We start from the raw sequence: 24415 nt of genomic DNA, 5'->3' as shown, positions 1-24415 counted from the left end.
TACAAGAATCTTGTGTGATGCATAAGGAAAATCACGTTGCACCCAGAGTATAGTGTCTGCATGCAGAAGCCTTTGTCACATAATTGACTCTGAACACATCTTAAGGCTTATACATGGAACTGCACAAGCAGATAACTTTTGCCCCCCTCTCTGCTGTCTGCAGAAGAACAACCTGGCTTTTCCAATGATTGATATTCATTGTGCAAATAAAGGCCATCTCATACCACCAAAGTGAACAGTCCTATCCATGCTCTAATGTAGCATGCAGAATTGTGTCAATATTCTCTTTGAGCTACCTGGATATTAAATATCCCCCCCCCCCAAAAAAAAAAACAACCGTCAACTTGAAATGTCTTATTGCATTGCAAATAATTTCACCCTAAGAAGTCAATTTTGTTAGTTGCTCTATGCAAGCACCTGTTTAAGCAGAATATAAAGTATAACTTGCTCGCTTGAGAATTGTGAAACAGGACTATAAAACCATTCTTTTCTATAAAATCAAAGCATGGCAATAGATGTATAAATAGTATTTGATTATTCTCCACATTTAGGCCTTTTAAAAATGTATTCAGTACATGTTCTTGTAGCAACTTGAACTTTGATTCTCACATCCCTGCAAAAGAGAAGAGTAACTCTCATGTTTTTTTGATGATATTACTACAATTCTTTACTATGAATATTTCAAACCATGGAAGAAATGAAGCACTAAACCCAAACAAGTGTGCTGGATTCACTTGTCCACGGGGGACCAAATGATCCCAATCTTGCTTTTGTAAGTTTTCAGGTGTAGAAATCTTTCTTATTTATATTAACCAAAGTAAATGCAAACCTTATGTTTTCACGTTCCAAGATTTGCAGAATTATATAGCAAAGCACAGTAATCGTATCAAAAGTTATATTTTTGCATGAGCTTTGAAATGAATGAATCATTTTATTATAGATATAATATTATCATGTTTACAAGGAATCAGTTCCCGTTACTTCAGCCCATGAATGCCCTATTTATGATGTTCTGGCCTCACAGTTTTTCTTACTGTGTTTCTCTCATATAGTTACTATTTTATACAGCGACAGTCTAGTTTATATTAAGGCCCTTTCTATATATGGATAGACCAATAATGCAGTAGCTGGGTATGTACATGCAGATCTCTCTACCGATATAGCCTTCCCTGGATATTTCAGTGCAGAGGAAGCCTTTCCCATGTGACCATTGATGGTGATGTCCTCCATGGAAGAGAATGAAAAAGCCTACTTCTACAGGAGCTGGGTGGAGACATAATATGGAAGGCATTAAAACACACACTTTATTTGTGTGTTATAAAATGAGGAATACTGTTTTACCTTTGGTTTGCTATTGTTAAATTTTATCTGATTGCCTTGGCTGGGTCCAAGCTTTAGAAGCATATAGTTCACTCCCCAATTGAAATGTTAATTATTTTGCTACTTCTGTTTTCTCCCATCTGCCACAATTTGATCCAGACCATGTAAACATTGAGATTGGTTATTAAAGTGAAAGAAAAGGAATCCTTGTGATTTTCCAGATTATAAAACTAATGTGAACATATACAGTGCTAGTTTGAATCTGAAGCCACAGATTTATTCCTAGCTAAACCCACTGAGAAACTGACAAGTCTAGTGACTTTGATACTGCAGCCTTCTCTTAAATTATTTTTTTTTTCCAGCCATGGAAAGCACACAAACTTTTTCAAAGGAAAAAAAGTTTTCTTGGGGCCCTTTGTGGGTTTTTTTTAGAAAAACATGCTCAGTGGTTTCTAAATGTTGCAGTAAAACAGCCATTTGCTTTAGCTGGGAGAAATGCTCTGCTAGGATTTGATTTGTGAGGTTGCATTGAATGCAAATTATCTTACAAAGATATATGGCACACTCTGTTCTCAGGAAATACGTATAACATGAATGCTGGTTAAATCTCTCTGTCTCTCTCTCTCTCTCTCTGAGTGTGTATATTTTTAAAAAGGAATTACTACTATCTGTGGTATGTGCATGCAAGCTGCCTATGTGGACTTTCCACAGAACTTCAGAACTAGCATCTTTGCAAAAAATGCTTTAGATCTTCATTGATCTAGTGTACAATAACTTGGTCTATGCATGTACTTTCAAAATCGGTGGCATGAGCAGCTGCAGTCTGGCTTTCCAATTCCTATGGTCAGTTACTAGTCCAGTATGTCTTAACTATTGCTAAATCAATCCAGTGTCTTGATGCAATCAAAAGGAACCCTTGCACCAGAAATAAATATTTGTTCACCACTTGTCATTCTTATATTTCATCATCCCACCTTGTTAATGGGTGCCTAATGTATAAGACCAGCAGGGTGGAGGAATCTGTTAAAGAAATGCAACATGAAAAGGGCTCTCTTGCATCGAATTCGCTAGAAAATCAGTTCCTGAAAGCGAATGAATCAAAATGTGGAAATAACTTATAAAAGGCAGCGGGCTCTATCTGGGATCAAGCTATGCAGAAGGGATCAAAGCTCAGAAGCAGAATACATCCTTTGTGCATAAAAGGTCCTAGATTCCACCTAATGCATCTTTAGGTCAAAAAGAGTTTAGTTTGCAGGGATCAGAAGGCCATCTGCTTGAAACACTTTACATCTGCTTCCAGTCAGAATAAACAAAAACGGACCAAAGATCTTATACTAATGTAGTTCCATATGTTCATAGGATATATTACATGAACAAAAGTTCATATAAAGTATAACTAATAGCCAGTCTGTGACAATGTTTTATAAAGAACATGTCAAACACATTCACTTACCCCTAGGTACAATAAACAGAAGATTTCCATGTACATACCAGGCATATGTGTTGCCACATTGTGATATTCTTCTATTAAATACTGTTCCTTTGTCACAACATATTCATGCTTTATATACACTTCTGATTGTCATCTTTCTCTCCCCACCCCACCCCTTACTGCTGTTGCATACGGTATCTATGGTATCAGATCTGATTTTTTACTTTATGGCGTAACTTGTTTCCACCAAAAGCTGTTGCAATGTTGGAGCATTTTCTGGTGCTGAAATTTGTATTTTGGGCCAAACAATAAGACATATTTTCCCCACTGAAACTGTAAATAAATGCTTTATGAATGAATATCAAAAGCACAATCTGCTTGGATGTTTTCTTTCTGAAAAATATAGCAGTGCCCTTAATTTCAGTAGTATCTGTATGAAATTGCAGTTCTGCATGGGAAAGATATGTGAAAGAGTAATTGCTGTCCTGGTGTCTGATCCAGAAGAATATAGGTAGAGTAACCAGATTTGCACATGTGTAGCTCCCTTTTTTTAAAAAAAGCTGAAATCTAATTGATTAGCTATTTGTCTGGGAAAGGAAGGGAGACAAAATCCAGCCACTCTCTCCCTGCTTGAAATATTTCAGCTCTTTTTTAAAAGGAGAAGTCCTAGAGGCTGGATTGGGAAGGGGAACCATGCTAAGTAGCAGGCCTCGGTTCCTGCAAAAGCGTACCAGAGCACCGCTCCGCCAGTCAGGAGCCCAGGGGGCGGGCACATAAGCCTCGTCCCCTGCTCTCACTAGCCATCAGTTGGGCAACCGTGGGGTGGGGGGTGAAACGTTCCCCCACCTCCCTGAGCCCCGGGGTGGTGGCCTTGGACTCGTAGGGGCAAATTCCACTTCTTGCGTATCACACGAGAGAGGTCATTCTGGCTCCCCCAGCTCTCCTTAGGGGCTCTTTAAAAAGTTATGGGTGCCTCCAGTGTTCTTGGAGGCAGCTGCGATGCCTGCGGGGGGGCAAAACGTTCTCCCACCTCCCTGAGCCCCGGGTTGGTGACCTTGGACTCGTAGGGGCAAATTCCACCTCTCGCGTGTGATGTCCAAGCATTGCCGCTCGGACATCACATGTGAGAGGTCATTCTGGCTCCCCCAGCTCTCCTTAGGGGCTCTTTAAAAGGTTATGGCTGCAGCCGCTGTTCTCTGTGGCAGCTGCGATGCCCGCGGCGGGGCAAAACGTTCTCCTGCCTCCCTGAGCCCCAGGGTGGTGGCCTTGGATTCATGGGGCAAATTCCACCTCTCACGTGAGGTCATTCTGGCTCCCCCAGCTGTCCCTAGGGGCTCTTTAAAAAGTTATGGCCGCTGCCGCCAATTTCAGCAGCAGCTGCAACCACCGCGGGGGGGGACTCCTGAGCTGCCCTCCCTGCCTTTTTCATGCTCTGTGCCGGAGCGCCGGTCCTGAAAAATGGAGTGCATAGCCGCCGCCCCCCCCCCGCCCTCCTCTCCTTTTTCAGGCTCCGCGCTAGAACTCCGGGCCTGAAAAGGGGCCAGCCGAATGTCAATTTCGGCCCCATTATATCCTATGGGCCATTGAAGTCAATGGCAAAAACATAGGGTATATTCTGGGGACTGGAGGGGAGGGAGTTTGAGGGAGAGGCTCCAAACTCGCAGGATAGCTGCTGGAGCCTCTCCCCAAGATACCAACCATGTTTGAAAAACATTGGACCAGGGGGTCCAATTCTACGGGCCCCCAAACAGGTTGCCCCTATCCCCTCCAAGGATATGATGTATATTGCCCCTAGCTCGATTAGGGCACTTTTGTTTCTCTGTTGTTGTTTTTAATACAGCAGGCCTAAGACTGATACCTGCTTTGTGCTTCTTTAGAAATACAATGAATTATTTCATGAATTACATACCAAAGAATTTAATTAAGAACTACCAATTCCTTAGAAATACTGTTTATCTTTGGTACCCTACCAAAAACTTGTCAGACTCTGACTCCAGGAGGATCAGAGTCCACGGTGAGTGCATGAGTGCACCCTCCAATATCTCTTTTCTTTAACAAGCCTGGGCAGAGCCACAGATAAGAATAGGAAAAGGATTCAGCTACACCTAAAATTCTCTCTTTGGCCTTTTGCCCATGCTCTTACTACAAGGGCACAACCTGCCCCTTCCTCCCTGGCTTCCTCTGGGTCAGCATAACAAAGTTGTGTCTGCAGTGGGGCCAACCCAGATTCCTCTAATGCCCTTTGCCCAAGGGCAGGAATCAGGACAATGAAGGGTCTTTGGGCCAATGACCTTCACTGGTGAGGCCTCCCCTTCCCCATCGACCATGAGGTCTTAAAAGACCTTTTATCCAGTCTGTTTTGATCCCTGGAAGTCAATGCCACCACCAGCCTCCACGTGCCTCCAACTTAACCCCAGATGCCCTTGTCCATAGTTCCTCTTCTTCTCTAAGGAGTGCACCAGGCCCACCAAGCCTCTAGAACACAACTGGCACATTTCCCTGCATGGCCCTTCTGCAACTTCACCATCTGTTAAATTTCTAGGGTTGCCAGGTCCCCTGTTGCCAGTGGGGGGCTCCAGCCTGCTGTCCTGGATATCCTGGATATGGGGGGAGTGGCTGCAACCAATTTCTGGTTAGCAGCCAGCGTCCAGAGCTCGCCGCCCAGCTGCTCAAAATTGACTACTTTCACCCTCCCCAAAGCAAATAAAAACATCTTGAAAGATGGCACCTAAAGGCAGCAAGAAGGGGAAAAACAAGAAGGAAAGTGAGCGCAATTTAACAGAGGTTTTTTCAGCTACAGACACTCCTTCTACCTCAACGGCTGGATATCTAGCATTTAGTTACCATAGAGTTTTTTCTCAGATGCTAGAGAATCCACCATGCAACATGCCCTGTATGATGACATCACCTCCAGGTGACGTCATTGTGCCATGTACATTGGCACGGATGGGGCTGATCGAGGACAGGGCTCCCCCATTGGCCAACTGAGCAACAGCAGACTGGGACCCCTGAAAGCAGGTAAACCCCACCCCCATCGGTGGGATGGCAACCCTATAAATTGCCAATGTAATTTTGAACCATTTGAAACTGAAAAACACTGCAATAATGTAGTCACACACATTCAGATTTGCAAACTGTACACAAAAGCAGCATTTATAATGTTTACTACATAGCACAGTCTTCTACTAGATCTTGTCTTGATGCACTGTAAATTATATTTTTTTTGTTTAAACACTTTTATGAACAGAATTCTGTCCAAGCAAGTGTGAGTTATAACAGATGGCACTGGCAAAAATGGAAAAGTTTGAATGTACGGAGATAGAGCCTCATACTCTCCGTACCAGTGCACAGCCCCTTACAACAATAAGGAACTGAATTGGATCATACAGAAGCAAAAAAAAATTGAATGTGATTAGCAAATGTATTTCAACAACACAGAGTCCTATAAAACCAATTTGCTTTACCTGTTTTAGATTTAAAACAGATGACCGTACAGGCAGCATCCATTAGAATTCCAATATGTCTACTGATATAAATGGCAGCACCATTAATGAGACCATAGAAAAGGACAGATAATGATAATTAATAATACAGGTGGCAAGATGTGCTTAACAACACAGAACCAGGTTTAAGAATTCAGGATGTATCCTAAGAGAATTATGTCCTACTGATGATCCTGAATCCTGATGCTATCAATACATCTGCTCTAGACAGAGTTTACTATGATTCCTGCATTGCTGCCATCATAACACCATAATTACCAAGGTCACAAATGCCCCTCTGATGTTGCCCAATCACAGAAACGTGCATTACGTTGATCAGGGCATGGTGTACAAGGATCTTTGTTACATGGTGACTGCTTTTTATTACAGTCTACAGTGTCGCCAATTCATTGCAAGCAGCTTGTGTAAACTGGTTGCTCTGCACACAGTTAGGAGGAGGAGGAAGAGCAGATTGAATTTATACCCCGCCCTTCACCACCCAAAGGTGTCTCAGAGCGGCTTACAAACTCCTTTCCCTTCCCCTCCCCACAACAGACACCCTGTGAGGTAGGTGGGGCTGAGAGAGCTCTTGACAGAAACTGCTCTTTTTCAAAAACAGCTCTTATCAGAACTACGGCTTGCCCAAGGTCATTGAGCCAGGTGCAAGTGGAGGAGTGGGGAATCAAACCCGGTTCTCCCAGATTAGCGTCCATGCACTTAGCCAGTACACCAAACTGGCTCTCTTAGACTATTTGCATGCCCCTAACAAATTAACTTTTGATGTGTACAAAACCATCTGATTCTGCATGTGCTAGCTAGACGTGGAGAGCAGCTTCTGTATGATCTGTAGTCTGCTGAGGCAGAAAATCTATGCTTAAATGCACTGGGAAATCTGAAAGCTAACCTGTTTAATATTTTTTCTTGTATATCTTGGTTGTAGTTTTTCCTCATGCTCCTATGTAGTATGAGTTTTCTTCTGGTCATGGTTCTGTATGTGGCAACCACTAGTAAACTCTGCACTATGGAAAGCAGCCTCCAGGTTCACATGCAACAGCCTTTAGTCATATTTATGTCTGTCTGCAACTCTGTAAACAAGTTAGTATCGTTTATTTGCCCTGCATCATGCCAACGAATTTGTTACTAAGATACTCATACAATATAGTGCTTTGTAACACGGAAAATATTTTAGCTTGGAATTTTATTTTTCAAAATAACAGATTGTTCAAATTAATTCCACTATTTATTTTATTGTGTGTGTAGAGGTTTATAAAATTACTAGGAAAAAGGTCCGTTGTGGAAATAAATACAACAAGCTCTAGAAAGAGGCTCTGGGCGGGTGCCCCAGCTTTGGACACTCAGTGTCAATTTGCTGTGGCGACCTCAGTAGGGTATAATGACACTTTGTCCACCATTTTCTGCAGAGGAACTGATCTCTGCTACCTAAAGAACAGTTGTAATTTTGAGTGATCTCCAGCCCTCACCTGGAGATTGGCAACGATGGTTCCCCAGAAGGGAATAGTTGGTTTGGAGGGCGGAGTCTATGGATTTGTATCTCTCCGAGGTCCCACACCTCCTGAAACCTCACCCTCTCCAGGCTCCATCCCTCACATCTCCAGGGATTTCCCACCTGGAGTTGGCAACCCTATCTCCTTCCCAGCCAATCATCAACCTACCTTTATTTTGCCCTCACTCTTCAACTTTCCACCCCCCACACACCTGCAGCCTCTCCCGTGCTATGAAGCCCTGACTGCTACGTCACATTGGCTGTCATACGGGGGCTACCTCAGCAGCATATAAGGATACAGAGCCCACCATTTTCTCCAGGGGAACTGATCTCTGCCATCTGGAAAGCAGTTGTAATTCTGAGTGATCTCCAGCCCTCACCTGGAGATTGGACACATTTTACCTCAGAACAGCAAAACTGTTTAGAATGTTTTCTATGGTGTTATTCTTTAAGGAGTGACCTACATGATTGTGTTTCGAGGCAAAGGCCAATGAGGCTGCATATGCAAATAACCTCTGTGTTCTGACTGGCTACGGGGGGGAGAGGAACAGCAAAATGTTTAGAATGTTGGAGGCAGGACTCAGGCAAAGCAGCCAGTGGATAGGGAGACCCTCTGAATGACAGATCAGAGAGCGAACTGATTTTGGAGCGTGTGGAATGTTCTAGAGAAGTGCCACCACCATTCGGCTTTTATTTATAAGGGAGATACACACACAAAAACATACACACACATATATATAGTCAAGCTATTTCTCTGAACTCTATATAGTTTAACATAACTGAAATTTCAATTGTTTGGAAACAATATTGTATAGTGAAATTATTCTATAGCATGGTTAAACTGGCATTTTCAATATCATGCTTATAAGAGATTTCTAGATACATACATATATATTTGAGATGTGTAGTATTTTGTGACATCTTGATTTCTAAGTAAAGATGTAGAGAATATTCTCTATATTGTTAATGATTGCTGTACTTTATCAGAAAAACAAACCTCACAATTGTGGACAGAAATGAATTTCTGATGTGCTACTTTCCTTTTTTTGGTTTAAAATTACTTTATTCTGACCCAATGGATACTCTCAAACTTTAAAATTAATATGAGAAAACAGTTACTAGAAAATTAAAGGATAAGAGTTGATTGAATTTACTGTAAGACACTTTAATCTAAATTTGTCTTTTTTGAGACACTGGCTTATCAAAGTTTATATGTACAAATGCATTTAATTCTTGTATCATACACATTTTAATACTGCATTTTCAGTAATAAATATTGATAACTTTAAAGCAGACACTATATTTATTCTACTAGTGCAGCTTTTCTGGTCCTATATATTTGTACTAGTAAACCCATATTCAGGATGCCAGGGTTGCATACATTTGTGGCATTGTCCTAATATTGCAATCAGATGCTCTGATCCAGATATGGTGACCTACATGATGAAACCATTTTCTACCTATACAGCAGGGTGTTTCAATGTTGCATGCAGCAATTTTGCCACACTGGATATGTGATGCTGCACTGTGTTTATAAATACTTGAAGTGGAACTGAGAAATATTCATCATCAAACAACCATGTACAAGCATATCCATGATCTCTTTAGGTCTGCAATACATGGCTCCTTTATGATATCTGTAATACAAGACTCTTAAGGAAGAGGCTCTCATCCATGCTTTATTCCAGATGGGTAGGTATGTTAGTTTAGTCTATAGCAGCAAAATAAAACAAGAATCCAGGAGCTCCTTAAAGAATAACACCTTAAAGACTTAAAGTCACTATATTTTAACTATTGGAGAAACACCAAACTTGCTTACTGCTACTTACGTTACTTACAAACGGTAGTGAGAGAGAACCCATATTCATCAGCAGATAAAACACAATTAAATTGTCCACTGAAGAGGTAAAAGCCTAGTATAAAACTCTGATCTGGAAAGAAAAGATGCAATTTCGTTCACAGTTTGCATTCTTTCAATTAAGTGGTAGAGGCAGTGGAAGATAAATGTCAAGTCTGAGATGTGAATAAACTTCACTTATCCAATATAACGTCAAATTAATTTTACATCATTTCTTAGAGTGCAGCCAACACAGCAAGAATTCTGTTTCCTTATTATCCCCGCTGCAAATGCTAAGACATTTTCTCAGGCAAGAAGATTTTGTGCATACTCTTCGTCATCAGCTGCCATTTCCCCAGCATGTTATCCTGTTGCAGCACTGCCAGGCTTTTTGAAAGGTTTTTTTAAAATCAGTAATTGTTACCATGCTATAGCACAATAACATTATAACAATGTATCACCACAGTCTCCTAGTTCCTATGAATTCCCAACATTCATTCATTTTAAAAAGTAAACCTAGGTCCCTGCCACACGGCAGAATAAAAAAACGGGCGAAGTGCGGCTAATCAGAGCCGCACCAAAATAGAGATGCCGTGGTGGGATCCCATGGATCCCCTGAGCCACGGCGCTGTTGCTCCCCGGAACAATCAGATGCCGGGGAGGAAGCCACGGTCGGGAGGGGGAGGCTGCCGAACTGCGCATGTGTGAGCATGCGCAATTCGGCCAGCCACGGCCAGCCTTGATGCGGCCTTGCCGGAAGAACCACCTCGGTAGGTGGTTTATTTTTGCTGTGGCGTTTTGGGCGGAAGGGCCGGATAGGGGACAAGTGTGCAACACTTCCCAGATGTTGCGGTGGGATCGCGCCCATTTGCTGCGCCCCAGATCCGTCCCTCTCCCGGCCCAAAACCTCTCGTGTGACCGGGGACCTATAGTCCTTTTCAGCATAAATCTCTACAATAAAAAGGGCTAGGGACTTATTTTTCCAAAATGAAAGTTGGGAATTCAGAAGATTGTGGATTAACAATATAATAGGTTACTATATCAATAGATAGCTATAATATTATTGTGCTATAGCAGAATAGCAATTACCAATTGTTAAAGCCCTCAAAAAGCCCTCCAGTGATACAGAGGAGAAAATGGCAACCACAAGGGGCTGTCTGAAAGCAAATGGCATCAATATGGGCAGGACCTTCATAAATGTGTACCTTGCCACCCAAGTGGTGTCCCAGCATGACAAGACTCCAGTCTTTCTGGAATGATTGTGCCAAATCAAGTTTGAGAAGGAATGTACTATGGATGCAGAAAGTCTGGGAAGTGAATTCTTAGTGAATAAGAAGAACCTCCCTGTGGATTAAATTTGCCACTAAAGAAATAATTCGCTTTTCATTATGGAATTAATTCAGTCAGTGAAAATGAATGTTCCTTCTGGTGTTAAAAATAAATGTCTTCTGTGTCGATTGCTCTGCCACCAAATTGTTTTTCTAAAGGTTGAGCAGTGCTATGCAGTTTCCTGGTTTAGTTGGATGTATTCTGTTTCGTGCAGGAAGGCTAAAAGTAAGATTCTGTCTCCATGCTTGTGTTAATGTATGATTTTTCATCTGGATTATAGCCAGGGATATGGGTCTGTATGTCTTTATCCAGTCCATTCTTGAGTACATCATCTCCTTCTGCCTTCTTTGTTTCATCTTTGTGGAGATCTTTTGTTGATCCCTCCTAAAGAATAATATATAAAAAAGAAACAGATAGTTCCTATTGATGCTTGTCATGGACCAAAGTTCAAAATAATGTAATCTTTCTTTTCTGTGTCTTCTCCTTTCTTTAGATGCTTGACCATTCAGGCCAAGCAGCTCTTATTCTTACACCAGTACATTGTTAGAGAACTGGCTCATATCATTGTGTGTAGATACTCCTTAATTTTATTGCATTAAATGCTCATGGGGCCATCCATTTATTCCTTCACCACACTGAAGGATCTCAGTCTCAGCCAGGATCCATTAAATTGCTGGTGCCACATTTTGAAGAAGAAGAGGAGGAGGAGGAGTTAGCTTTATACCCCACCCTTCACTACTTGAAGGAGTCATGGAGCGGCTTACAATCAACTTCCCTTCCTCTCCCCACAACTGACACCCTGTGAGGTAGGTGGAGCTGAGAGAGTTCTGAGAGAACTGTGACTGACCCAAGGTCACCCAGCTGACTTCATGTGGAAGACTGGGGAATCAAACAAGGTTCTCCAGATTAGAATCCTGCCACTCTTAACTGTGACTCTTAACCACTACACTAAACTGGCTCTCTTAATATAGAAAACACCAGTGATTGGCAAGTCTTCTTGCTGTGCTGTGAAGCCACCAAAGAGTGGGATGGGAATGGACATTAAAAAGCCTTCCCATGCAGTCAGAGCCAGCCATGTTACCTGCCTGATCTTCATTCATATGGAGATAGCTGCTTCATGGTTAAGCAGGAATTTATGGGATCTTCTCAGAAAGGCCAAAAGCTCTTTCCCACACACACACACCAGATCTCCACTGCTGAGTAAGAGTTTCTTTTAAAGATAAATAGGCCTGTTTTGTTATGTGGGCTCTAGGTAGACAGAATTTAGTGAACATTAGGTGTGTCAATCTAATCCTTTTGGCAAGCACCCCAAGGCGTCTATGAGGAAGTTAACCAAATCAGACACTGTGAGATGACCAGTTCAAGTGCCTGCTGAGGAAACTCTCTAAATGTTGCACATCATTATCTCAGCTGGGAAAATTAACAACATAGTGGAATGCTGTTGATGAGCAGCATCTCATATCACATCATATCATATCAACAAGGGTGTAGACGTTCCAATTTCCCGGGGGGGGGGGGCTGGGGCTGGGCCAGAGACATTGCTTTGCTAGGAGCAAAGGTGGCTCCCGGGGGAGGCTGAACACCTTCCTGAAAATTTCGGCGGGGGCTCATGCCCCGCCGCCCCCACGAAGATTACGCCTATGATTAGAATTATTTCAGACTTTGACCCACAGTGGTTTTGCCCAGACATTAATCAACCCATTGTGTAGCCTCTTAAGGAACTAAAAAACTAAAGGCACTAATTAAATTAAAGTTTATAAGTTGCATTTAGCTGTAAATAACTAAAACACTTCCATTCAACAAACACATGATGTATTGTATCTTCATTTATGGGGTATATTATCTCAGGTAATGAATATTTCAGCTATCCTGTCACCAAGATTGGGCATAAAAGAGGAAAAAACATTTCTTATGGGTGGAAATTCTTGTGGGAATGATCACTTATAGGTTTTACCTAAAACTGTTCCCCTAAAAGGAAAGGTATATAAGCAACCCTGAGCCCTTTACACACAATAGAACACATAAAAGCCTGTTCTAGACTTCAGTTTCTTATTCATGCACTAGCATAAGAAGATGAAGCTTGGGGGAAGCAATGCATAAGAAGCTGATTCAGAAAGTCAGTCTGAAGGGTGTGAGACAAGAAACGTCTTTCTCAGTCTAGCCTATTTTTCTTTTCACGCAGAAATGAAAAGATGAATTCTGAGAACTCCTAAGAACAGCTTCCCAGGAGTAATCCCCACTGAATAAAATGGCACTTATTTTCTAACTAGACCTGTCCTCTGTGTAAGATGGACAAACTTTAGTCATATTTCTCTTTTCCATACATGGTAATCCTCAACATTCTTGACACACCTTTCAGTAACTCAGATGCCTTATGAAAATTGCATGTTATTTTTATTACTAGAAAAAGGTGTTCTTAATGGATCCTTATGTTTATGGTTAAAAAGGCCAAAGTTGTTAGTCTCAGAGAATTATGAACAATCTGCACTGTCCTTTTAATAGACACACAGCAAGGGTTCCAGGAACTGTTCATAAATTTTGTATTAACCAAGTTTAACAATGAGGCACCATTGGGAACATGTTCTGATGGTGATGGCTGTCGCAGAAGGAAAGAGTTACTGCAAATACAGTCACCATTTAGAATTGGGAGCCTATACTTTCACACACACATTCTGAACCCAATCCCACACCTCCCATGAGCACATAAAGCTGCCTTGTATCATTGGTCTTCACTGTCTGGAAGATGCTCTTCAGGTATCAAACTGGGGTCTTTCACATCACCTACTATTTGATTCTTGTTGTCAGAGATTCCTAGGATTGAACCTGGGAACTTCTGCAGGCAAATCAGCTGTTCAACCACTGAATCACAGCCACAGCCCCTACCCCTCTGACGCTTCTGTTTGAAAGAGTAATGTGTTAAGATCATCTTACGTGAAGTGGTGTTTTAGCATGATCCACTCTGCACCAGCACAATGTTTTGTATTTATGAGACCAAAAGCAAAATATGTTGCAGACAGGACGAATTAAAAGGGCATTAATATCTTCTCCTTTATTGGGCCCTAGATAGAATAAGGTAAAAGTCAATGATAAACTTCTGGGGTAGTGAATCAAGTATATACAAAAACAACTTATCTCTACTGGTAATAATTTTCAGATTGTAATAAACCTGGCAAGAAGATCACAGTTTCTCCAAAGGCAGGGGTCATTTCATAGAAAAAAGAGGTGCAGGGGCTCATTAGCATAACTTATTTGCATATGCCACACACCCTGATATCACTGGAAGTGTATCAGAAGGCAACACCCACTGCTCAGGCCCCACCCCAAAAATCTCCAGGTATTTCCCAACTCAGATTCAAACCTGGGTCTCCCAAATCTGTCTTGAACACTAACCACTACACAACACTTCATGGGGCAGTGGCTGTTGAACAGTATCAAGCAGCTGGGCCTATATGAGTTATGCAAGTTGCATGGTGTCAAGTTGTCCAGTGGCTGCTGTCAGGCCTGACATGCTCTCTTCCCCTACATTTTACTGACAGAAACAAATGCTTGAAGGCTGGAAATACTGCTGTGGTTGACAAACAATGGCCACTGAGAGAATTCCTTTCATAGAGCTACAGGTGCTGCTTCTATTATGGGTGAGGGTTGACCCAATGTATTTTCAGCTGCCATCGATGATGGATGGCTGTTGGCTAGGTACTTCCCTATTGGTCCGAATCTTCCACAGCTAACAATGTTTTCTCATGAAGATGTTTTTGGCTGACAAAATCAAAGTATAAATCAATCATAATAAATTTATTTAATTCTTGACATGGCCAAATATGTGGATAGATAGATCCATAAACAAACAAGACAGATGTTTCTACAAAAACTCTGAAATTAAAAACATTGTTGTTGTTGTTGTTAGCCATTCAGTCATGTTGGAATCACCAAAATATTTTGATCTTGTCAGTCAAAAACATCTTCATGAGAAAACATTCTTAGCTGAGGAAGATCCAGACCAGATTGGAGACTGTCTCCATGGGGTCTCCATAGGGTATAATGATCCTCCCCAGTTGTGGGGTGGTGGCAGCAGCAGGCTCCCATCATTGAAGGGAAGGCAAATTGCCTTCCCTTCAATGAAGGGAGTGTGCCGCCACTGTGGCGCGACTCCAGAGAGGGGGGATTTAAACTGTAAACCCCGTCAGTCTTTGGAGTCACTCCGCAGAGGCGGCATGCTCCTTTCAGATGTTTCTGCCTGGGAGCAGAGCCAGCGCTGGCCCTGCTGTCATGCAGAAGCTTCTGCTGGGTTCTGTTTCTCCCCCCCCTTTCCCTTTGCCCCACTTGGAGGTGAGGCAATGGGAAAGGAGGGGGTGAAGTAATGGATCCCAGGCGCTTCTGCCTGTCAGAGGGGCTGGCGTGCTGGACCCTCTGTCAGGCAGAAGAAGCCCTGGATTCCCTTTCTTTCTGCCCGCTTTCCCTTCACCCCGCTTGGAGGTGAGGTGAAGGGAAAGGAGGGGGGAGGAGTTTACTTGTTACTCCCAGAATGCCTGTTCCTGCTCGAAATGACCCCTGTCCAAAGGTATAGTCTAAGTCTGACCCAAGATCCTTAGCCCCAGTCCTACAAGTTAGACCCCTTAGGGACCTTCATCACAGGCAAATGGTTACTCTATGATAGCTATGGCTTTTTTCTCAAATGAATCATTGGTATAAAGTTATTTCAGTTCAGTATTCTTTGCAGCAGTCCAACAGAGATGCAGAAAGTAGCATAATTGAATCTCAGACATGCATACTTTCTAGAAGATCTGCTAGCGTATGGTCAGTATGCTTTCTTCCATGTTTTAGTCATAGGCATAGGAAATTGTGCCGAAGAGATGCTATTTAAACTCAAGTTAATCATCCTGCCTTTTCCAAGTTCCCTTATAAATTTTATTTTATGTAAGAGTCACTGAGCAAAAACTTCCTCCCTAATAAATTTTTGTAAAATATGGTTCCAAGCAGTGCGCAGAATGACAAACAAAACAAACCTGTTACAAAACTTATCAGAAGCCCTGTAATAATGCATCCAAGACACCCAACAGCACTGTAGTAAAGGTACGACAAAGAATACCAGGAATCTGCCAATTGAGGCCTAGGATGACAAAACAATGGGGCAAGAAGTCAATAATTTCTCATTATATGTACATAATATCTTTAGAGCAGAATTGGTTCATATATCACGTCTAATATCTGAAGCTTTTAAAAAAATTATTTGGTACACTGAATATCATCTTACAAAAGATGGGGCAGATGGTAAGAGAATTATTGAACAACTAGGAGTAAGTCGCGTTGTGGGAAGAAATACAATGAGCTCTAGAAGGAAGCTCCATCTGAGTATCCCAGCTGTGGCTGGTGGGGCGGCAGAGGGAAGGGGAAAATAGAGGGAGGCAAGCCATGTTTATTTCCTTCTGCCTAGCTATAAGGCAGGGCTGTCTCAAGTCATTTTGCTGCCCCAAGTGAGTAGTATGGAAGGACAGCCGCATGGTAACAGGTATGGCTTCCTCCACCCCGACTTATGTTGATTTGGGGCTATGCAGTGGCAGCTACGGTAGAAAAGTACCTCCTCCTATGCCATGTCTTCTGGATTCCAAGGGTCTGGAAAGTGGTTCCATAGCCAGTTACAGGGTTGCCAACTCTGGGTTGGGAAATACCTGTAGATTTGAGGGGTAGAGCCTGGGGAGGGCAGGGTTTGGGGTGTGGAGGGACCTCAGCAGGGTATAATGTCATAGAGTCCATTGCCCAAAGCAGCCATTTTCTCTAGGAGAACTGATCTTGGAGATCTCCAGGTGCTGCCTGGAGGCTGGCAATACTAAAGGGAGGGCCAGACCTGTAGATTTGAGGGGTAGAGCCTGGGAAGGGCAGGGTTTGGGGTGCGGAGGGACCTCAGCAGGGTATAATGCCATAGAGTCCACTGCCCAAAGCAGCCATTGTAATAGCTGGGGAATTTTCTGTAGGGAATTGTTTAGGGAAAATGATGTGCTGTGGCTGGGGGACACAGTGATTTCTGGGAGATCTCCAGGCCCCACAGGGAGATCAGCACCTCCAGTGATTGTTTAAGGGAAGATTGGGATATGTATTTTACCTCAGGACACATTGAATGACTCCCAACAGCAAGAGCAAGCTGTTTAGAATGTTAGAGGCAAAGGCCAATCAGGTCGCATATGCAAATGACCTCTGTGTTCTGACTGGCTACTGGAGGGAGAGGAACAGCAAACTGTTTAGAATATTGGAGATGAGACTCAGGCAATGCAGCCAGTGGATAGGGACAGCTTCTGAGTGACACATCACAGAGCCAATTGATTTGGAGCATGTGGAATGTTCACACCAAAATACAATTATATATATGGAGAGATAACTGAAAATAGCTATGCTAAAATGTCATACCTTATCAGTGGTATGGGGAAGATAATCTTACCTGAAAGGTGGTATTGTAGGAGTTACTGTAGCTATCACTCCTGTATTATTGACAGCACACTCAGATGTTGAGAGGTACAATGGAAGGGCCTTTGATGATGGAGCAGGGTAAACAAAAGCCCCAATGCCAACCCAAAATGCTAAAGTGATTCCAGTCAGGAGACCTGCAATAGCACCCTGGGGGAAAAAGAAACATAGAAAAACTAAAAGTGCACATGCTTCAACAAAGCATGAGATTGGCAAATATGAAAGGATGCTGAGGTTAACGTACACACACTTTCTCATTCAGCTGAAGGAAGCTTACAATTCCATATTAAAACCGCAAACAATATACTAAAACCCCATTAACCTCCCTTCCAACAAAAATATCAGCAGCTTAGACCCCATTAAAACCCCTACCAAATAAAATCACTTTACATTCTAAAATCTTCTAAGGACATCCCCCATTTATCTCCTTAAGGTTGGATCCACTACTGAAAAGGACTAGGCTCTAATAGATGCCAAACGGGTAACTGTAACCAAGGTAATAACTCGAAGGTGGCAACTACAGATGTGCAAAATAAATCTGTATTTTTTTAAGGTTCAGGTATATTGAACCAAAAAAAAATTGGTATTTCCTGATATTCCCAGATCCCAATACCAGTATGGAATTTAAATTTGGGATTTTTTGGAAATCATTTTTTTTTTGCTCCATTATACCCTATGGGGATATCTGGGGGGGCTGTTTTTTGAGGAAGAAGCACCAAATTTGCTGCATAGCTGCTGGTACTTCTCCTCAAAAGAACTCCCAAGTGTTAAAAAGATTGAACCAGGCAGTCCAATTCTATGAGTCCCTGAGGAAGGTGCCCACATCCTCCTTTCTTTTCAATGGGAAAAAGTGCTTAATGGCATTGTGGTCCTTTTAAAATGCCTTCTGCAAGGTGAACATTCACTCTGAAGGCATTTAAAGGACGTATATCTATATTCAGCTATTTTTTTGGCTTGGATATAGCCAAATGCACACCCCTAGTGCCAACTAGAAGACCATAACTGGCACATGGGCACATATGGGAAGAGATGGCCCTTCAGATATGTGGATTGTAAACTATGAAGGGCACCTACAAGAGCCTTCAGCCTAAAGATGCCAGCCCCAAATGGGACCTGGGGATCTCCCGGAATCAATGCTTTGTTATGGAATAATGAAGGTCTCAGGTGTATCTCCTGATCCCTGTAAGTTTGGGGAAAGGGGAAACAGCAGCTGGACTTAGTTTATTTTTCAACTATTCCAAAATGTGAAATGATTTTGGCTTGGGTCATAAAGAGACAGAATGCTTGTGACCTGGTGGGGTGGATTCATTTCCATCACCACCCCTTTCCAAAACATCACAAGTTATGAGTCTCCCTGTCATTGTTCCACAATCCTAGATGCTGTTGGGGGAATGGTATAACAACACACAATGCAATAGAAGTGCCATATGATGAGTACTTTTGGATTTGCAGGCTGGGGGGACAGAAATATTGCTCACTTCTAGGAGGAATTTTCAGGGATATTCCTATAGCACCTGTAATGTATCCTATGCCTTAACCATACATATTGGTATGTACCACAGGGGTCTGCTGAAGTGCTGCAAGAAGAATGAATCTACAGAATGCACACACTCTTATGTAAATTCTTGCTCCATTCATGGGAGAGGTTTGTTCTACAAATCCAGTTTAGTTATTTGACCCAACCCTATGGGTTTATGGAGCAATTAAAACATGGCCTAATTATCATATGGTGCCCAACAACACAATGTTATAGAAGGTTTACTGTATTTTGTGGTGATGATAATAATTAGTAGTATCATACATGAACTATACAAAGACGTGACAGTTATTACTAACCTTCCAGTTGGTGCAAGGAAAAATAATTCCCAGCGTAAATAATCCCAACATAGGTCCCCCACACATTCCATGAATACTAAGTGAGGCCTATTAAAATGAAACAAAGGATATACTTAAGAAAACTAATCATTATCATCTAGTGTCTCCACTGCCTCTTCCTTTAATGGCTCTTTCAGTTTCTTATCTTAGAGAACACAAAGTTCCTATTTCTTCTTTGTATATCATTTCTGATTACAAAGTGCATTCTGTTTTAAAGTGAGTTCAAAAGATGTAGGTAGTTTTTAACTTTTTCCTGTAAGTAAAACAAGCAGTTTTTAGGAGTGCTTTGCATTTCTAGCTTAAGTAATGCCCAGAAATCTTTCTTGTACACTTGAATTAAAAACAACTTTTAGCTTACACTTGTGGTCAAATGGTCTGACTGATCCCTAATAAATCTAAACCAATCACCAATGTTTTGCAATGGAAGTCCTCCCCAGTTACACATTTTTGGAGGCAGAAAGTACAGATAAGTGGCTCTACAACTTTTTTTTCTTTCGGGACAATGTTACCTGCACATTAATTAAAAATGTTGCCAAAGTACAGCCACTTACCACTTACAGTTTCTTTCTGTTAGAAAAAAAGTGCCAGGTGCATAACACCACGCATGAGAATCATATATTCTCATAGCACCAGGAGCTGCACTGTGCTTAATTCTGGGAATGATGATAGCTGGTAGGGAAGGAAGCCCCAGTACACCTGCGTGGAGCTGCAGTAGATGCACTACTGGCTGCAGGGATGGTAGAGTGTGTGTGTGTGTGTGTGTGTGAAAGAAGCCCCATCAGACCCCACAGACGCCCCAACAGTGGCGATGATGGTAGGGGATAGAAAGAGAAAGAAATATAGATTGGGGGAGAAAGTTAAGAGGAAGAGAGAGTGATGCAGTTGGAAAAAGCAGGATACAGATGAAGAAATAAATATGATGTGGGGCAGATAAAAAGTAGACTGGTGGGCACATGTGAAGGAAAGAAGTGAGCATGGAAAGGTGAGGATATGGGAGTTCTTAGGATGAGGGTAATAGAAAATTATGTAGGGAGAGAATGCAGGACAAAGTGACCCCCCCCCACACACACAAGTCTTTGCAGATTCCCTCCAGTACTACACAACTGGACCATAATTTTCCTGTGGAGAGGCTGCCAGGAAGGAGGGATGGAAGGCAAATAAGTGTAGGTCCGCTGTTGGATGGTAAGGAGAGAAGTGACCAGGAAAAGGGGAGAGGCTATGGGGGCTTTCTGGAAAGGGAAAGAAGAAATAGTAAGTGAGGGAAAATGAGATGCTTCATAAGAACATAAGAGCAGCCAATGTTGGATCAGGCCAATGGCCCATCTAATCCAACAGTCTGTCACACAGTGGCCAAAAATACCAGGTGCCATCAGGAGGTCCACCAGTGGGGCCAGGACATTAGAAGCCCTCCCACTGTTGCTCCCCCCCCCCAAGCACCGAGAATACAGAGCATCACATGCCCCAGACTGAGAGTTCCTATCTATACCGTGCGGCTAATAGCCACTGATGGACTTCTGCTCCATATGCTTATCTAATTCCCTCTTGAAGCTGTCCATGCTTGTAGTTGCCACCACCTCCTGAGGCAGTGAATTCCATGTGTTAATCACTCTTTGGGTGAAGAAGTACTTCCTTTTATCTGTTCTATCTGTTCTATCTGTTTTATCTGTTTTATCTGTTATCCAGTGTTTTTTAACTTGTCCGTTAATGATTTGGAGTTGGGAGTAAGCAGTGAAGTGGCTAAGTCTGCAGATGACACTAAGGCCGTGGTCACACGGTCATTTTGATTGGGTTTCACTGTTGTTCTCGCTTGCATTTAAATTTGCTGATCAGATGCCGCATCCGCCTCCTGCACCAAAGTGATCTCAGTCGCACAATCCTCCCAGTTCCCTACGAAATTTTCCAACACCAGGAACATCAAGTACTTTCTGGGTATTTGCACTTTGAATCCGCGATTTTGCCAATCTGGACAGCCACCTCTCGCAGTGATTGTGATTAGGTCGTCTGACCGTCCTTCGCGAGATTCCCCCCCCCCCCAAGCTTCCTCTGTTATGTGCATGGTCGATTCAAGCACTTGGTTTTTATGTGGCTGGGTAATTTTGTTCATTGTTTTTTGGGGGGAACCTGCTACTGCCCCGTTAAAGGGGGCTGGGGGTGGGGAGGAGAGTCCCTCTTCTGCTCTCTCTGGGGCTGGTGATTAAAACCTGCCATTGGCTGGGCTGCGCATGACCGTGTGTAAATAATGATGGCAGCCCAAGTTCCTCTGCTGTCCCTGGCTGTCCCTCGAGCTGGCCAGCTCTCCACTCCGCTGCTTACTCGCCTACAGCATGATGTTATGGGCCGGACTCCGGGTTCCCTGAGGGATGTCCAACATGGCAGGTGTGATGAGGAGGGGGGGCAATGTAGCGATGCAGCCAGACACTGAATCCAGAGCTTTCCAAGCACCAGGGGACCCTGTGAGGTCTGGCAGTGGGATTGGGGTGGGGGTGGAGAGAGGTTTGGTTCCCGGCTGAGTTTCCCGGGGCAAATCTGTGCGCGAGATAAAAGAGAGAAAAGTTTGCTCTTCTCTAGGGGTGGCCAAGTCCCAAAGTTGGAGTTCCCCAGAAGCCGTGAAAGTGCCAAGGGACCTGGGTGAGGGAGAGAGGGCAGCCCGGGAAGTGATGTGTCATCCCGGCAGCCAGGGAGATGGGAAGCCACGCTGGAGGACTTGGCAGCAGAGAGAAGAGCCTCACCTGGAGGTCCCAATCCGACTCTCCCCCCCTCCTCAAAGGTGCCCACATCCAGGTGGCTGCTGGTTGCTCGTGAGACTCAGCCACACGCTTCCCCCAGACCCAGCCAGGATTGCAGCACCAGAAGCAGCTGAGGGGGCAGCAGAGGCAGGGGGGAAGGTCCGGAGTGGCAGCGCTGCTCCCTCGAGGCTTGCTTTCAACTGTGAGCCTAGGGTGAAAGTGTTTCTGAGCCTGCACAGAGCACCCTGGATAAGCTTGTCATGTGACCCCAGCCTCTCTTTCTGAGTGGTGAGAACCAGGAAGGATTGTAATGGATCTGTCGAGGCTGGGCAAGTGGGCATCAACATGGCAAATGAGGTTCAGGGTGTGCAAGTGAAAAGTAATGCACACTGGAGCCAAAAAACCTAACTATAAATACACATTGATAGGGTTCATACTGGCAGAGACTGACCAGGAGAGAGATCTTGGAGTTGTGGTAGATAGCTCACTGAAAAGGTCAACTCAGTGTACAATGGCAATAAAAAATGCAAATGATATGGTGGTGCTCTGTATTCTTGGTGCTTGGAGGGCAACAGTGGGAGGGCTTTTGGAGTCCTGGCCCCAGTAGTGGACCTCCTGATGGGACATGGTTTTGAGCCACTGTGTGACCCAGTGTTGGACTGGATGGGCCATTGGCCTGATCCAACATGGCTTCTCTTATGTTGCCCACTACCCATGTGGAAGACTTCTTACTCATGAAAAAACTGTCACATCCTAATACACACTGACCTTCTGGGTCATACAAAATGCCTTCAGATTTGTAGTTACCTGCACAACGCCACCCATAAGCGATGCTGCTGCAGCCATTGAGGTACATACTATACCAAATACTATACCTGAAAAAAGAGTTATAGATATTACTACAAACATCCAGGAGTTATTCAGTTTAAGGGGGGGAAAGAACCTAAGAGGAACATAATAGAGGTTTACAAAATTATGCATGGGGCAGAGAGAGGGGATAGATAGAACATTTTTCCCTTTTGCAAAAGAGAGGGAGCTTGAACCAACCCAATAAAGCTGATGGTCAATAGATTCAGGACAGACAAAAGGAAATACTTTAGCCAAAGACTGGAATTCATTGCCAGAGGATGTACTGATGTGGCCACAAGTATAAATGGCTTTAAAGCAGGGTTATATAAATTCATGATGATAGGTTTATCAGTGGTTACTAGACATGGTGACTAGGGGAATCTTCATTTCAAAGGCAGTAAACCTCTGAATATCAGTGTCAGCAGGCAACACTGGAAGAAGGCCTTGGCCTCTATGCCCCGTTGTTGGCCCTTCAAAATGACTAGTTGGCCACTGTGTGAGACAGGATGCTGGACTAGATGGATCAGTGGTCTGATTCAGCAAGGCTTTTCTAATGTTTTATGCCCTTAAGTTACCTTTATTTCTCTGAATAATTAGGCAAACTGGGTGCATGACAACACCAACAGGATCTATTGCTTCAGAAACAAGGTTAATGAAGTTGGCTAAACAGTTGATAAAATGACAAATTATACACCAAATGAGCCCATAATTTTTTGTATATGATAGTTGGTGAGGTTGTACATAACATTGACCAAGACACACACATTTGCAGTCATCTGTGCAAGTGTTCATCTGTTACGATTAAGAAATTCAAGAAGACATAACTTATACCAAACTGATTTCAGTTGGCTTCAATGGAAGTACCATTTTGCCAGTGGATTTCATTTTGGGGATTTCCAGTCAAGAAGAACCAAATCAATCTACTGTACCTACATAAACCTTTGCTGACCCAAGTGCTCATTCTTTCAGAGAGATTTGATGAACAGTTCTTGATAAAATCTTCAAATGTTACAGTTGCTAGAGCGTTTATACTTGCTGCCACTGTGCTGTAAAAATAAACACAATCAGTGTAAGAATAACTTGCTGGTCAGGATAGGTCTCCAAATGGGTTGCATTAACACAAAAAAATTGCTAAGTCAAATATAAACTGGTGCAATGATAATTCACATGACCCCAAAAGAGGGCTGAGCCTGGCTGGCTGGTAAGTGATGTATGTGGGCTCAGCAGGATACTTAAAACTCCTCTCATACATTTTCGGAGCCAGCTGTTGGAAATGCATTCATAGAGATGGGTAGTTCATATGGCAGTAGGCAGTCTTTAAGGCATTCGGCCCCCAAGCTATATAGGCTTTAAAAGTCAATACCTTCACTTTGAATTGAGCTTGGAAGCAAACTGGGAGCCAGTGTAAATAGAACAAGACTGGAGTGATATCTTCCCAATGACCCACTCCACTCAGTGTTCAGTCTGCACTATTTTGTACCAACTGTACTTCCGTATAATGATCTTCCATTCATCAAAGGTGTTGTCTATTTGTTTTAGCATTGTTGTGTTGTGTGGTGGTAGTGGTAGTAGGCTTGTTTGTTTTTAACTACTAATCTGTTACAA

General features: G+C 43.0%; 1 protein-coding gene across 1 annotated transcript in view; it reads right to left on the bottom strand.

The window, feature by feature from the left end:
• Positions 1–11123: 11123 nt before the first annotated feature.
• Positions 11124–24415, bottom strand: part of SLC5A12 (solute carrier family 5 (sodium/monocarboxylate cotransporter), member 12) — a 37008-nt gene continuing 23716 nt past the window's right edge. Inside the window, exons 9-15 of the mRNA XM_015429145.1 lie at positions 23744–23856; positions 22769–22836; positions 19197–19283; positions 17335–17510; positions 15908–16011; positions 13836–13963; positions 11124–11288 (exon numbers count right to left, since the gene is read on the bottom strand). Coding sequence (XP_015284631.1) covers positions 11124–11288; positions 13836–13963; positions 15908–16011; positions 17335–17510; positions 19197–19283; positions 22769–22836; positions 23744–23856 — 841 coding nt within the window. The remainder of the gene's footprint in view (positions 11289–13835; positions 13964–15907; positions 16012–17334; positions 17511–19196; positions 19284–22768; positions 22837–23743; positions 23857–24415) is intronic.

This window comes from Gekko japonicus, unplaced genomic scaffold (genome assembly GCF_001447785.1).
Source record: "Gekko japonicus isolate JY-2015 unplaced genomic scaffold, Gekko_japonicus_V1.1 scaffold2381, whole genome shotgun sequence".
Lineage (NCBI taxonomy): Eukaryota > Metazoa > Chordata > Lepidosauria > Squamata > Gekkonidae > Gekko > Gekko japonicus.
The sequence above is the reverse complement of the archived record's forward strand: the minus strand, read 5'-3'. Positions and strand labels throughout refer to the sequence as shown.